Consider the following 15,502-nt stretch of genomic DNA (forward strand, 5'->3'; position numbering starts at 1 on the left):
TTAAATTTGACTGATTCAACATTCAGTATTGACCTATGAGTGGAAAGCTTTAATGTCTAGTTTAAGATCGAATGATGTTTAGGGGTTCGTCCAAAATGTAAAAGGTGAGCGAGGAGACTCATCTTCATATCAAACTTCTAAAATTTAAAGTTCCCAAAATAACTTAAATCAAGAATATACTGTGTTAAAATTAAAATAAAACAGTCAACAATAATCTAAAATTACCTGTTACAAGTCTTAAATGTTTACTTGTGGAGGAAAAAAATGGTCTAGTTTACTTTAAAGCTCCTGTAAGGAACTTTATGTAAGTTTCTATTTTGGCGCCCCCTGTGGTCACAGCAAACATCTCTTTGCTGATCTTGTTCTGTACATGTGTTTTTTTTTTCAAACTAATATATCATCCTGTTGTATTTATCACTCACAGAGAATCTTTGCAACGGAAAATGTCAATAAAGGCCGTTTCTGCAGCATGTCGTTAATCACGTCATCTGACACCTACCCTACGGCTTTGGATTCAGGCGTAAAATATTCCCGTTTAGAAAATCCTCAATCTTGTTGCTGATGGTCTTGTTAGCTTTAGTAGCTCAAAACTGTATAAATTTCAGTCTGTTTCATAACCAGCGAAAATCTGCTCAGAGGAGCTTTAAATATTAACGTTCATTTATTACACAAGCAAATTTAATAAACATTGCCATTTATATTACACTTGGCTTATCCCTAATGATCTGTGAACATGCAAGCAATCTTTATCCAGTGGCGCTAATGAGACCTTTTTCATTGACTCTGAGGAAAACACAGTGCATTAAACCGTTTAGTCTTTTGCACCTTAATACATTTCCCTTTAGTCATTTGTGTGCTCCAGTACTTTCTTTGGATTCTGCATTTCCTGTTTGATTGGTACAATATGTTGTTGAACCATAAGTAGATTCTTTTTTAGGGTTTCAGTCTTAATCTGCAAAAAGATCAGATCCTTTCAGTTAAGTAAAAGGTGCATGTTTACCTGTAAGTAGATGCTACTCGAGTACCTCACTGGTTAATAATATCTGGCTGTGAAGTTGATGAGTTAAAGCCTTAATGAGCCGTCTGTTTGTCCCCAGTGTTAGTTTGGTTCATTAGTTAAAATATTTCTCATTACTGCTCACAGCCGGACTCATATTTACAAAGCAGAGACACCAAAACAGCAGAAAACATTCTGCACATTTGGAGTCGAATTGATTGTAGCGTGACCCATTTCTCCGCTCTCACAGGGAGGTTTATGTGAATTTGAATAGAATAGAGTATGAAAAACATAAACAGTGTTATCATCATCAGTAATTCATCTGAAGCTCCCCAGCATGAGGAGCTGCTACTTCAAAGCCGTCACATTCTGCCGCAGTAATGATCAATTAAAGCAGAACTGCAACGGCTCAGCAGCCAGCCACACTCAAGACCAAAATGCAGATTGGTGAAATTTGAATGCAGGTCAGAGGGAGATGCATTCAGGAGAGAGAAAGAAGTAGGGCAGCAGAGAGAGGATAAAGCCTGCAGTTTGGTCTCAGGGAGCTGAAGCTCTCAGAATGTGTCTGATGTGGAAAAGGATCTGGGAAAACTAAGACACGATTTTATATTATATTTTATATTTATATTTTGTCTCTTTTTTTATTTTAGACCTGCAGCTATTAACAATGTCTGAACCTCAAAATCTCAAGAATTTGATGGATTGGCATATCACTGTTTTTCAAGGCCATACACTGTAAAAAAAAAAAAAAAGTGAATGAAGTCCAAGTAAAGAGATGTCACCAATGAGATAATGGATTGCTGTTTTGAAGACAAAAGTTGGCCGTTTCTGTGTCGCTATCTTGTTTTCTTTGTTGCTGTAGAGGAGTGTTAGCAAATGCTAAGTGATCACAGTTCGACACGATACCATATCTGCGAATATTTGTGTGAATAATCTTTGTACACAGACGAGACATTTAGTTATTTAGAACTATAAAGGTTGTTACGCATAGTAGACAGCTGCAGCATCGACCTGTAACTCAAAGCCGTCATTTCCTTCATTCTGCATAACTTTGAAACGGACTATTACTCAAAGGGTAACAAGTCGAGTGTCACACAGGAGCATGAATGAAGAAATAACTGATAGAGACCAAAATCAGTTCTGTACCAGGCTGAAAACATGTTTAATTCTGATTCAAAAGTGAACCTTCAATAATGGTGGTCAGTGGGGCTTGACTCACTTTTGGGGGCAGCCTCAAGTGGCCATTTAAGGAACTGCAGTTTTTAGTATTTCTGTGCTTGCTTCATCTTTAAACCTCTTTTCAGGTTGTTGCTTGGGAGAGATATTAATGTTCCCCTGAGGATGAAGCTCGATAACTTTTCTGATTAACTAACTAGACCTCTAGCGCCACCATCAGGTCAAAGTTTGAACAAGTCTCAGCATTGATTTTATAGCTTCTAAGCTGAACTGAAATGGTCAATAATGTAAAGGTTTTACCTTCTAATCATCAACATGTTCGGGTTATCATTGTGAGCAAAGAGCTAAATTACCATTTTCCTTAGTTTAGCATCATTTAGCTGCTAACATGGCTACACGCTTGAAGTGGCTTTTGTCCGGTTATTAAAGCCTGCTAAGAAACATGATCAAAATGAGTTACCAAAATGAGACCAACACTTTAGTTTTTCATCATGTAAGGTTGTAAGAAAAGGAGGCCAGATTTTCCAGACATCTTTCCTTATGCTGATTTCTATCCATAAACCTTTTGTGTAGACGACTGCATGTCTGCTTAACGCCATTGAGAATGGACTTGGGCCAATATAATCCCCAAAAATATACTCAAAATAACTTTAATCAAATCCATTGGTTCAGTTTATATTCTACTGGGTATGTTTTATGTAAAGGAATAAGAAAGACTCACTCAAACCTGTAAAGTATTGAAATAACTTTATTAAATACAGAATACTAATTATGATAGGATTGAGACTAACTTTCCAAACAAACAGTAGTAAGGTCATTCATTGATTTCAGAACACCACAGCTGGCTTCACATGTTCTCTGGATTTCTTCTGCGTACACAACTTGAAAAAACCTATAATCTGTTTTTTTTTACCACTTAGTTGATTTCATGAATAATGATGATGATATACAGCATGAAAATAAACTCAGATGTTATTTCACAGTTCTTCCAATGACAGATTGAAACCACATTAACAGCTGCAGCTGGAAAAAGAGAACATGGATGATTATCTGAATAATGGTATAATTATTAACTGATGAAGCCCAGGTTTCAACACACGTCAGCTGAAGAAGAATTTAATTTGTGTTTTTATGCTTTCAGAGGCAAGTTGGAAGAACATAATGGCCATTTTGCACCAAGAATGTCTCCCTTCTTAAATATCCACTCCCCATTGATGAGAGTCCAATCGAGTTAGTGTTCCAGGGTCATAATTTCACCAAGTTCTCCAATCTCCCTAAAGTGCCTTTTAACGACCACCAAAGCAAGGATGTGACATGGATGGGTTTTAATTACAGTAATGCCCCCTAAAAAAACATCCAAATCTTTGTGGTTGCAATCAGACCTGTCTGCTGAGGCCACACTTGGTTGAAACATTTCTTAATCTTTCCTTCCAACAAATTGACTTTTCTTCATGTGATTGTTCAAACTTGGTTCCGAAGAAATAAAGGCTTTTTCCAAAAAAAAAGAAGAAAAAAAAAAAGCCTTTGCCTGTTCTGCTCAGAGTCTGGCACCAAAACATGAAACAATAACATTCAAATCCATCCGTTGAAGTCGCTGTAAAGTACGAGTCTCGGGGTCACTTTTTCCTTGTGAATATGAAACATACCAACAAATCACAAAGTGTCACTTTACAATCGTGTTCAAATGTTTTTAAGAAGATTTTTTTTTTGTCCCTCCAGGGTGAAGGAGTTTTACCCTGAGATGACATGACACATCCAATAATCACGTAAGAAAGGAGGGGGCGGGGTTTAAAAGCAGGAAATAGCACACACATAAATCATCATTTACTGGGTACACTTTGACAGTGCTCACACTGATTTGAACTCCGCTGGATTTAGTTTGAGTAAAAGGAGAAGAGCAAAGAGGATTACAGGTAGTTCTATTTTTGCAGGATTTAACGCGGAACAAACCACAAACAAGTGCAAAAAGATAGTTGGAACACTTGCAGTGTTTGAGCAAGCGAAGAGTGCACTGTGTAGCATGAATAACATGACTCGTCTTAAGGCTGGTACAAAATGTTGGAAGTCCTAAAGCTGCTACATGTGAGAAGTCGATTTGAGTTTGAAGGAGGGAACGTGGGGAAACCGATGTTTTTTTTTTTTGTATACAGTATGATGTGGTGGACGTTTGATGTGTGCAAAAGGAAGGAAGAGAAGAGCTCCACTGTGTACAAAGAGCCTGAAGCAACTCTGAATTTCAGAGGGAGGAAGCATCATAAATACACCACTCCCTACAGCTGCATCCTCCTCAATAACATGAAGAAAAAAGAGACTCGGACAGAGGAGAGAAAATACAAAAACTCCACATGTATTTTGTAAGTGATAAGATATAGAAACTCTCAGAGATTTTGAAGGTTGCGTAAAGAAATTAAGTTTCAAATTGAACATGTAGCAGCTTTAAAAACCCAAGTGCATGTCGAGCGAGTGGAAAGCGTTCATGGTGACTCCTCGTCCCCGTCTTGAAGAGACAGCTACAGGTCTCTCACCTGATACTTTACAAAAGGCACTAATCGTGTAGACATCCAATAAAAACAAGAAGTCAGGGGATTTAACTGAAATCTCTGAAATCAGTTACATTATTCGATCCTATGTCTTTAAGAGTTCAGAGACAGGAGTTTGGATCTGACCCTCATGTTGTGTGGAATCAGACTGGGAGGATTAGTAGCATTCAGATGAAGGTTAACTGTTCAGTCAAAATGAAAAAAAAAAAATCCTGAAAAATGAAAGAGAAAAACATTCAACCCGTGTTTTACTTCGATGACACAGTCCGTACTTTTCAGGACTCTTTTTTTTTTTTTTAAGCTTGTGGTTCTATTTACAAAACGTACATTATAGATCGCCATGAGACAAGTTGTTGGATTTAAACACAGAGTTGTGTTTCTCACTGAGATCGTGTTTTCATTTAAGCTTCGACTGTTAAGGGAATAGTTCCAATATTTCAGGAAAAGCGCTTATTTCATTGATGTCATGTTGCTTTTTAGAGTGTCTCCTACAATCTCCAGTACCCTTAACCTATTTTTCATTTCAGCATCACATGTATGTTACCTTGTTACTGGAGTTTCAGCTGCATAATGCTTCATGTGTCACCATTAAAAAGTGATTATTTCACTTACAAACATCGGTTATTATGCAGTTAACACTCGCTAATGAAAGGTTTTTTTGTATTCCTGTTCCTAAAAATATTGAATTCTTCCCTGTTAGTACATAACATATACTTGTTTTAGTTACTTTAATCGCCATAGCAACAGGTGATAATCGTTAAAGCATGACTTTGATATTTATCGTACACTTTCAACTTTGTATCTTGTGATTTCAAACTGTTGCAACCCCCAATGTGCGGGGGCGTTTCAAAGCTATCTGTTCCGTCTCTCTGCAGAAGCCAATAAGTGCGTTTCCTTAAAAATGAGCAACCATTCCTTTAAAAGTTACACCCTGTAATGAGGCGTGACTGCTGCAATTATGGGTCTAACCGCAGTGACAAGATGCCGTTCTTATGACTTCAGGAGGTGTTTCTGATACACGGAGCTGCTGAGACTTTCACTCGTCAGGTTGTTTTTTTTTTTAGAAAAACAACAGGGGAGAAAACAGTCACTGAACTGTGTGTCAGTCAGCTGTGAATATTTAAGATGCCTAAACGCTCGGATATCTGCCACTCCTTGAAGGAGCAGAGAAAACATGTTTACATCAGAGTGTGAAAACGACTGGTCTGGACATTCTTCAACACATCAGGTGTCGTGATGTGCCGTACCTTTAAGAGTAAGATGTACAAACATTCACCAGCAGATGATCGCACCGAAAGCCAAATACATTTTTTGAGTGTCTTTGGTTTCGTCTTTTACAAGCACACACATGTACAGCGGACAGGCTACTGAAACCCTCCACTCCTTTTGAAAGTGGTGATGGGTGTTGAGATTTGTTTGAGTGATATGACAGCTGCTCGTGGCTCTGCAGGCTGCGCTACAGGTTCAAGTGAGACCTACATATATGCATTAGGAAGACTGTGCAGACCATCCATATGTATAGCAGAAATAAGACGCTTTTTTTTTTTTCCACTTTCTGCATGAAACAATACTTGGAGCCTAAATGAGGGCATGTGTCCTCCTGCCAGAGCAAAAAAAAAAACACTGCAAGAGGACCCTCCCCTTAAGGCTGCCTTTTTGTTACTATTAAAAAATAGAAGAGCTACCACAACCTTGTTAGTGACCAGTATTGTTTTTTTTTTTTGAAGATGAGTCTCAGGTAGTTCAAAAGCTTTTGGAAGGTTTAATTCCAGGTGTTTTTTAAACACCAATAGAAAAACAGCTACTGGTATCCAGCCTGGTGTTGAGCCAGTATGGTTAGCTACAGGGCAATGCTACATGCAGCAGAGCATGTGTGGCTGGATGTATGTTCACTCTAAGAAGTAGAAAGTACCCTGTATTCAGTGGAAAGGTGCTACCATGTTTTTTTTTTTTTGCAGCTCTGTGTTTGCACAGCTCGCAGCATTTGAAGGCCAGAGAGAGAGAGAGAGAGAGAGACCGAGGGTAAACAAGTCTGTTCCACCAAAACTGTGCCGACCGTCACAATCCAACTACAAGAGAGCAAATCATATGATATTAGGTGGTTGCAGCCACTCGCAGTATCTCAGGCAACTTCTATCTAATACGAGTATATTGAGAATAACATCTTGAAGCTGGTTATGAGGAAAACTGCTGAAAGAGTCATTTTATCCTGAGCATTTTCAATCTGTGTTGTCTATAAGGCTCCTGCTAGTTGGATATGTTGAAGTAGAATGGTTTCTAAGTACAACTTGAGCCAAATTTTTAAATGTTTTTGTTCGGTCAGTTTTGATAATTTTGCACCTGGGAAATGGTAACGCTAGTGTTACGTGCACTTTATTCCTCCTTTCCAGCGATGTTACCACATTGTCCCAGATATCAGAAATGAGTGTACAACGTTATTATCTATAGAAATAATGGGCATTAGTACAACAACAAGAGCCAAGTTGATGTATAATGCATCATCGGCTGGATAGAAACCACCTGTGTCTTCTGCCAGTCAGACAACAAGCTCACAATCTGCGGCCTGGCATGCTGGACATGCAGGTTTTTTGTTTCCAGCATTTGAACATTTTCACATTTTCAGCGTAAACATCTAACCTCACTGAAACGAGTGTAGAAAGTGGAGCAGTCGCTTCTCCTATCCAGCATTTTTTTTTTCGCCGTGAACGGGTGTAAAGACGTCTCCTCTTTCTCCAACTCCTTGAAAAAAACCTTTTTGATTTATGTCTATGAATGATTTCACCACACACACACACACACACACACCGTCTTTATCCAACAGAATGTCCACAAAGTCTCAAAGTACAGACGTCACATCCACTGTGTTCAATGTTTAAGTCCAAAGTGTTTGGGAGCTGTTGTTGCTGGATGGCTGTACTTGGTAGAGTCGCAGTACGAAAACATCCAAAGAGAGTAACTGGAAAGTGAATAGTTTGTTATTTATATTATATAATAAATAATACAACTTTGTTCATAGATTATGTATATAAAAAAAAAGTTCTGCCAAAAAAGGATGACTGGCTAGCAAAAATGCTTGATAGAGAAGCAGCAGCGTTGTTTAGAAAAAGATATCAAATACATATTGCCTTATTTATTTGAGTAAATGTCTCAGGGTACAATCCATCTCGAGTCCCGAGTTTGAGCGCCATTTCTTAAAAGCACGGGGTCTCTCAGGGCTGCAGTCCGGTAGAGCTCCTGGTCATGCTGCAAAAGAAAAAAAGATTCTGCAGCACAAGCAGGAGTTTGTTTCACCTGAGGACGAGTTGGATTTAAGCTGGAGCTTTAATTGTATAGTCTGTTATGGTACATAAACACCATAATCAGGTAGCGCTAACCAGGCAATTCCTTCTTGAGGCCAAAACGAAGTTTCCAGAGCGGTTGCTCAACTGTCCCTCCAACTTCACTCAGTCGTTACGCGAGTGTGCATCAAAATCCGCCTCGCTCCGCAGAATCACCGAGCCTCAGATGGTCACGTGAAAGGAGTCCCAGCTGTCGTCTTTGCTGATGCTGCTGCTGCCGTTCTTGGCCGTCGCCATGGACGACGTCAAGTCTCCGGCCTCGCTGTCCGGCTGCTCCCCGGTGGGGGTGGCGCCAGGCTCGCCGTAATACTCGTCGTCCTCGTCGAAGTAGCCGTTCTCCATCATGCTGAGGCTGGAGGCGGCGCTCAGGTCCTGGCAGCTGCCCTTGTACTCCTGGATGGACTCGTGCAGCGACCACAGCTGGCACAGCAGAGACATGTCCTGCTGACGCAAGCCCACCTGGAAGAAGACGGTTTAGAAAATCAAGATTACTACGGGACACTGGAGACGTTCAGCTACTTTAAAAGACTTTTCTTTGTTAATTTCAGAATGTTTGGACCACATTGCAATGTATGTGACATCAAAATAAGCAGTGAGTATGTTATTCTTCCTTTCTCTGCTCCTTGACGTAAACAGATTTTAAATGCGAGGAGAGGAGTCGGCTATCCCGTCCATGTAAACACGGCTCCGACAACAACACAGCCAGCGGGACTCGAGCTTCTCATTTACACAGGATATACTTGATTTCTGCTGTTTTTATGTGAAAAATGTCGCACATTCTTTCTTTAACATTTTGGGGCGTTTTTCCATTTTCAGTCAGAAAAAAAAAAAACAGACACTTTTTCTACAAATTTCAATGTATAAATCTACCAATCAGCAAATCTGTAATACCTTTACAGAATCATTTAAAAGGTTATGAAATGAATCCTAAATTGTAATCTGAACCCCACATCGTGGTGTTACTCATTCCACACCAAAAGAAGTCAAAGGCGGGGTTAAAAGCGCATTTCTACTGCACAGCACTCAGCTGACAGTGCAGTTTGAACTCAGGGTCACTGCATTGTCTCTCAAACAAATTACAGTGGGCAGACATGCAAGTCACAGTCAGTTCAAACAGCTGAGAGCCAGCTCTGCGCTCCACAAACCGGGGAGCGGCTTACACACTCTCAAATATAGGACACTGTCAACTTATTAAACATTGTGAACTTCAAACTAATAGTATTACATTAACTGCAACAAAGCAGTAAGCCTGGAGTAGCCTGGAATTTGCTGCAGGGAGGGAAAGGCCCATGAAGTAAAAATAGGATTTAGTAAAGCATGTCACAATATCCTTAAGTGGTAAAGTTTCTTCAACAGCTTGACCTTTTCAGCCAAACAACTGGATAAGAGGAGACAGGCCATTGTTAGGCAGACGAGTATACCTAGATAATGATTGAAAACGACTCTGGCTCTGGTTATGAAAATCCCTGCTGCTGGCGAGGGAGTGCACAGGGTGTAGTGGATTTAGTGTTTCACTCTGTTAACTTCTCAGTGAATGTAACGGCATGTATTAGTCCACCTAACCCTAACCCCCCCCCCCCCTCTCAGCTAAAAGGTATTAAATTCAGCTTAGAATAAAAGTCAGTACAATCCTAATACCTTAATTTGTGTCATCCAAAGCAAAGCTGCTCCTGATCCTGCTTTCTCTTGAGTAAAGGTATTCCAAAGCCAATGCCAGACTACATTTAAAAAAAAATCGGGTTTTATCTTCAAATGATTCAAAGAGACTTTGTGCAACAGGCAGCTTTATAAGCGATTACAAGTAAGGAATTTAAAGTCTTCCCAATCCTCAGGACACGAATATCTTTAGTTAACTTAACAGAACTAATAAAAATGGGAACAAATAACGAGATAAGGATGAATTTCAAGTCATTATGCACTTTGAGAAAACGTTTGAAATGTTGTGAACAAAATTGAAATACAATTTTGAAAATGAAGTCGAAAATTGCACAAAATTGAATTTTAACTTAAATCTCAAGATTTCGACTTTATTCTCAACATTTTTATCTACATTATATTTCAACTTTATTCTCATGTTTTGACTTTATCAACAGTTTGCCTTTTTTTCCCAACATTTAAACATTATTCTCTAAAATTGTATAGACATTTTTATCTCGACTTATCTACTTTTTTCTACATTTCAACTTTTTTCCTCAATAATTTGACTTTTTTTTCTCTACATTTCAACTTTTTTCCCAAAGTGCATGATGGAAAAAAAAAAAAAATTCCTCCTTTCATTATTTATTTCTCATGTCTGGCCCTAATCCTCTTCCGTACAAAATAGCGACCTGAAGGACTAAAAGTTGATATTTTATCTATAATATGTCTTTTAAAGTTAATTGTTTGTATGCCGAATCCATCAAAATGGTCTAATATTGTTGAAAAACTTGAAATTGAGGGCTTAGAGATGAGTTAGTTTGCTCAAAAGCCAAGAAACATCAAACTACCACATTTTCACGGGGGGATCCGGTTGGATACGAACGCACAGCGGGTCCGGATTAAACCAGCGGCGGAAATCGAAGCACTTTCTTCCCGTCAAATTAAACCAACACTCCCTGAAATACTTGCCATCTCCTTCCGCAGCAGAGCCAGAGCAGCGTCGAGGTTGGCCGGCTTGTTGGCCAGGAGGTTGTCGGTGTTATTCCTGCCTCGGCTCAGGTCGTCCTGGATCATGGTTTTCTTCACGTACATCCTCTCCATGTCTCTCCAGGAGCCGCCGCTTGAGTTCAGCAAGCCGCTCAGGCTCTTTGGCAGCGGGGGCAGCCCCTCGATGCAGGCCATTCCTCCCAGGGAACCGTTCGCTGACTTACCGTTCATTGTCCCGTGAGTAACAAATCAAACCGCTTCTGGTGTTTAGACTAAATGTTTAGTTTTAGTCTCTTAATTCCTCCGACGCTCGGAATAAACAGTCGTCTCCCGGACTGAACGACCAGAGCAACAGCCAGCCGAGGTTTTCTCTGCCCAAGGCGGCCAGCAGCGACGCCACGTCAAGTCACCCGGATGTCAGTTGTTACATTTCCGGTGTTATTATCAAAATAAAACATAATAGGCAACATACTCAGTACGTTTGCCCCATTTCAAATAGAAACCTAAATTAGTCTAATTTAAATGATAATTAAATAAATAATCCCACTCTTTGACCTCAACAAATCTGCATTATCCAACACATGGCATTCAAAATAATATGGTTCTAAAAAAAAAAAAAAAAAAAAAAAAAAAATAATAATAATAATAATAATATATATATATATATATACACTTTTTTTTTTTTTATATTCAGGTCTAATTACAGATTTTTTCCTCAACTGTTTATAGGTTATTGCTTTAAATTTCACATATATTTTTATCCCTGCATGGGTTATGTACATTTCTTGTATAAATCTATTTTCAATTGCACAGTTTAAGTTTGTTTCATCTAGGGGTATTCTTTAAATCTTTTTTCGGGTTAATATATATGTATGGGAGGGGGGCGTCGGTTTTGCGGTTTAATTTGTAACAAATGTTTCATGTCATGTACGTCTTTGTAACCTGCTACTGGATACTTTGAATTTCCCTCGGGATCAATAAAATATCTATCCATCTATCTATCTATCCATCCATCCATCTATCTATGTATCTATCTATCTATCTACTTCCAAAAATAGGACAATATTATATATAATATAATAATATATTATAAGATTTAATTGTCTATTTATTTTTAAATTAGATTACTAAATTCATTATATAATCTATTTCCCAAATAGTTGGTCACATTGCCTACTTGACGATTTAGTCAAAAGCAAAATGAAAATGTATAGCTAAAAGAGATATGTAGAATGAAATGTTGACATAATGTTGGAGTTAAACAAATCATAATAGGCTACAATTCAGTCACAACTATGCAGTTATACCTTTTTTTGTCATGGTGAAAAAATGTCAAGGCAGACAACCACGTGACTGGACCTTAATCTGGTCCTGTTTATGTGAATTTAGATTAAGTAGGCCTGTGTATGAACTTTATAGGGATTTGATATGAGCCCCTGTCATATCCTTTAAAAACCAATAGATCAAGCTTAAGAAATATTCTCTTTACAGTCCACAGTACAGTCTGCCATGCCATAAAAAACCCACAGCTTTAATTTGAAATACCAGCTTCAGGTCTTATCATGACTAGTTTTTGTGAGCTTGACTATATTTGATCGTGGCTCAGTAGTTAAATCCGCTTCCTGTCCTTTTAACACAGTGGCTGCTGGGCGTCTCCCTGCCAAGTACAGAGATAGCCAATGTTTTCCCCCCACCATTTTCAAATTTTTAAATTTCATCAGTATAAAAAAGTTAGATGAACACAAACCAGACGTATAAGAAATACATCTAACTCATTTGAACCGGAAAGACAATAAGATTGAGTTCAATTAATAGGAAACTTGACACATTTATGTCCTAAAATGTTCAAAGACTTCCACTGAAAAATATGTGTTTATACATGTTCATAAACACAAAAGGTCCAAATGTAAAGCACATACAGAGGGACTATTTTCTGTTTACTGAAGTAAATTAAAAAGCAAGTAAATGTCTATTCATGTCGGGTTAGATTATCTGTTATAGAAACTTTGATTATTGCACGTTTACATTACCTGTCAATAGTTTTTGGCATTAAGCTAAATGTCTGCTTATATTTTTAATAGAAGATTGTGTTCATTTGAGTACATAGGTACAATAATAGGCTACACATTGATGGATTTTCCCAATCACAGTGAACACAGAGAGGGGATGAGGACACAATGAGGAGTGTGTGTGTTTGCAAGACAATAGTTTGAGCATAAAGGACAGATGGTGGGCTTCACTTCCAGCCCCCCCAGCCTGAAGTCCCGTCACAACAATAACACAACAATAACCTTGAAACCAAGACACAAAAGCAGTACACACTCCTCGGCAAAAGAGCAGCATGTGCTGTGCCACACACACACACACACACACACACACACACACACACACACACACACTGGAGTAGCCTGATACTCAGATACACATATGTAAAAAGGCCTATACGGAGTCTCAATCTTCATAATAAACATAAAAAAAAATTTATTTTAGCATCCTGCTTTTAGCAACAATTTCTAATGATTGAATGAGGTTTTGATTATATTTGTCTTCAAAATCAAAAGAAATCAAAATGTTTCTGTATAGGCTAGCTGCCATATTAGCCTAACCTATGGGTTCTTTAGTATTTTGTGTAATATGGGTTGCTTTTTGTATTTTATCTTTCCCTCTCTCTCTTCTTTAGAGTGAGAGTAGGCCTAGTTTGTGCTTATTTCTTTCCTTGACACTCAACCTCAACTTGACATTAAAAATAGGGAAATATTAAGCTAGCAAGCTAATGCTACTAAGAAGCTTTTGCAGTAAGCAAGCTAACGCTCTTTAAATAATGTAACTCTCTTCAAGTAATGTCAAATATCAAGGACTGCATAAAAAAAAGTCATACTACAACAAAGGAAAGGGAATGCACTTTACAAATATATTGTTTGTAATTGTAAGAAAGAGGAATTAGCCGTAGCTAGTATAGCTAACTTTCTTACCGATTGTAAGAGAAGAATTAGCGTAAATGTCTCCTGCGTAAGCTTGCTAGCTCAAATGTGTTTTTCCTTTTATTAACTCACCCCACAGGATACTGCATAACAGTAAAGGCCAACTTTGATTGGAATCAGTTTAAAATTGATGACTCAAATACCCTAACCTAGGCTACTGCTAGCAAAACGGCCAAAACGGCGAATCTGTTTGTTAGCTACCAGTATTTTAAGTTAGCGACACTAATGCTTAACACTTTTACTTCTTTTTCTATGCCATTTTTGTTTGTTTTTCTACTTAAAATATATTGAAAATATATGCTGTAAAATGAGTATTTGACTGTTTTAGTATCGTGTTATCACCTAACACAGTATATTTGCCCTTGAAAGCACCACATCCCCTCTCTTCAAAGTAATCCAGCTCTTAAAAGAATTAGCCAGCAGCTGAGCGTCCACAGCTGCACGATTTAGAGGGACTGATGAAGGAAAATCTCATATGTTCAGGATATTTATGAGCAGAAGGTCCCCTCTATAAGCTTTCATCATCACGCCATGGTCATCACCATCATCAGCATCATCAGCACTGCCTCCTGAGATCAAAGGATTAGGCGTATGATGGCACCCCCTGGGGATACATGTAACCCCAGCATGCTGGTGATAATCTGCCTTACTAAAAAGCACAATGACTTTGCGCCACTTAGTGTAGGCCGGCTAATAATGATGTAAAGATATCCGCTTATGTCTCAGCTGGAAAGCGATATCTTACTAAAGGCAAAGATGAAATCACAGTAATTACATGAGTAGATTCACAAAGATGTCTCGCATCATACCTTCTCTTATGCTTATGTTGTATTTTGTCTGCTTTCATTTGAGCACAATTCTTATTTCACTGTAATTCTTCTTCTGAATTGTCTATTTACATTTGTTATAAGCCTTGTCTTAGGTACATTGAACACACGTTTGTGTTCATACAGTATCAATCAATCAATCAATCAATCAACTTTTATTTGTATAGCGTCAACTCATAACAAGTGTTGATAGATGATTGTCAATTGATTATCTGTCAATGGAAAATGAAAAGAAAATTGAGTTTTTAAGTTATTTATTAGGAAAACTGCTGAAGAGTTGCAGGGACTCCAGCTTCTCCAATGTGAGCATCTGCTGATTTTCTGTTTTACGGTATGTTACTGTAAATGGAACATCTTTGGGTTTTAACACCAAACAAACAATTTGAAGACGTCATCTTGTAAAATGCTCTTTTAATTAAACTACTTGGCAATGCTTTAAAATCTCAAAATTAATAAACTGACAACATTGGGATTGGGGATGGATTTAAAAATATTAAAGATTCAGAATCCCCTCCATTAATCAAATCACTCCTGTCCTTCAGCAGCTTCATTGGCTCCCACTTAAACACCGCTTTGACTTCAAGATTCTGCTCCTCACCTTTAAGGCCGTCCTTAACCTCGCTCCTCTGTACCTCTCTGAACTCCTGCACGCGCACTCTCAGGTCTTCTTCTTCCATTCAACTCACTCCACCTCCCTCACGCCTGTCCACCATGGTGTCCAGAGCCTTCAGCCGTTCTGCCCCCCCCCCCCCCCCACCACCTCTGGAACTCCCTCCCACCAGACATCAGTAACATTTACTCTCTCTCCATTTTCAAATCTCATCTCAAAACACATCTTTTCAAACTGGCATATTCTGCTTGATCATTATCCATCCTGTCTCAAATATAATGATTTCATACATTGTAAATTTGCCTTTTTTTAATGTTAATTTTATCTTTGTATTGTTCCTTTGTTGTTTTTATCTCTGCTTTGTAACGTTACCTTGAGTGTTTTGAAAGGCGCCTTTAAATAAAACGT

At 38.4% G+C, this 15,502-nt stretch overlaps 1 protein-coding gene across 1 annotated transcript; it reads right to left on the reverse strand.

Annotated features, from left to right (window-relative positions):
- Positions 1-2,905: 2,905 nt before the first annotated feature.
- fam89a (family with sequence similarity 89 member A) lies at positions 2,906-11,076 on the reverse strand. Its single transcript, XM_061051633.1, has 2 exons — positions 10,659-11,076; positions 2,906-8,510 (listed from the first exon to the last, which is right to left on the reverse strand). The coding sequence occupies exons 1-2, from the start codon at positions 10,905-10,907 to the stop codon at positions 8,214-8,216; spliced, it is 546 nt and encodes a 181-aa protein (XP_060907616.1). The 5' UTR covers positions 10,908-11,076; the 3' UTR covers positions 2,906-8,213.
- Between the last annotated feature and the right edge of the window lie 4,426 nt (positions 11,077-15,502).

This window comes from Labrus mixtus, chromosome 12 (assembly GCF_963584025.1).
Source record: "Labrus mixtus chromosome 12, fLabMix1.1, whole genome shotgun sequence".
Classification (NCBI taxonomy): domain Eukaryota; kingdom Metazoa; phylum Chordata; class Actinopteri; order Labriformes; family Labridae; genus Labrus; species Labrus mixtus.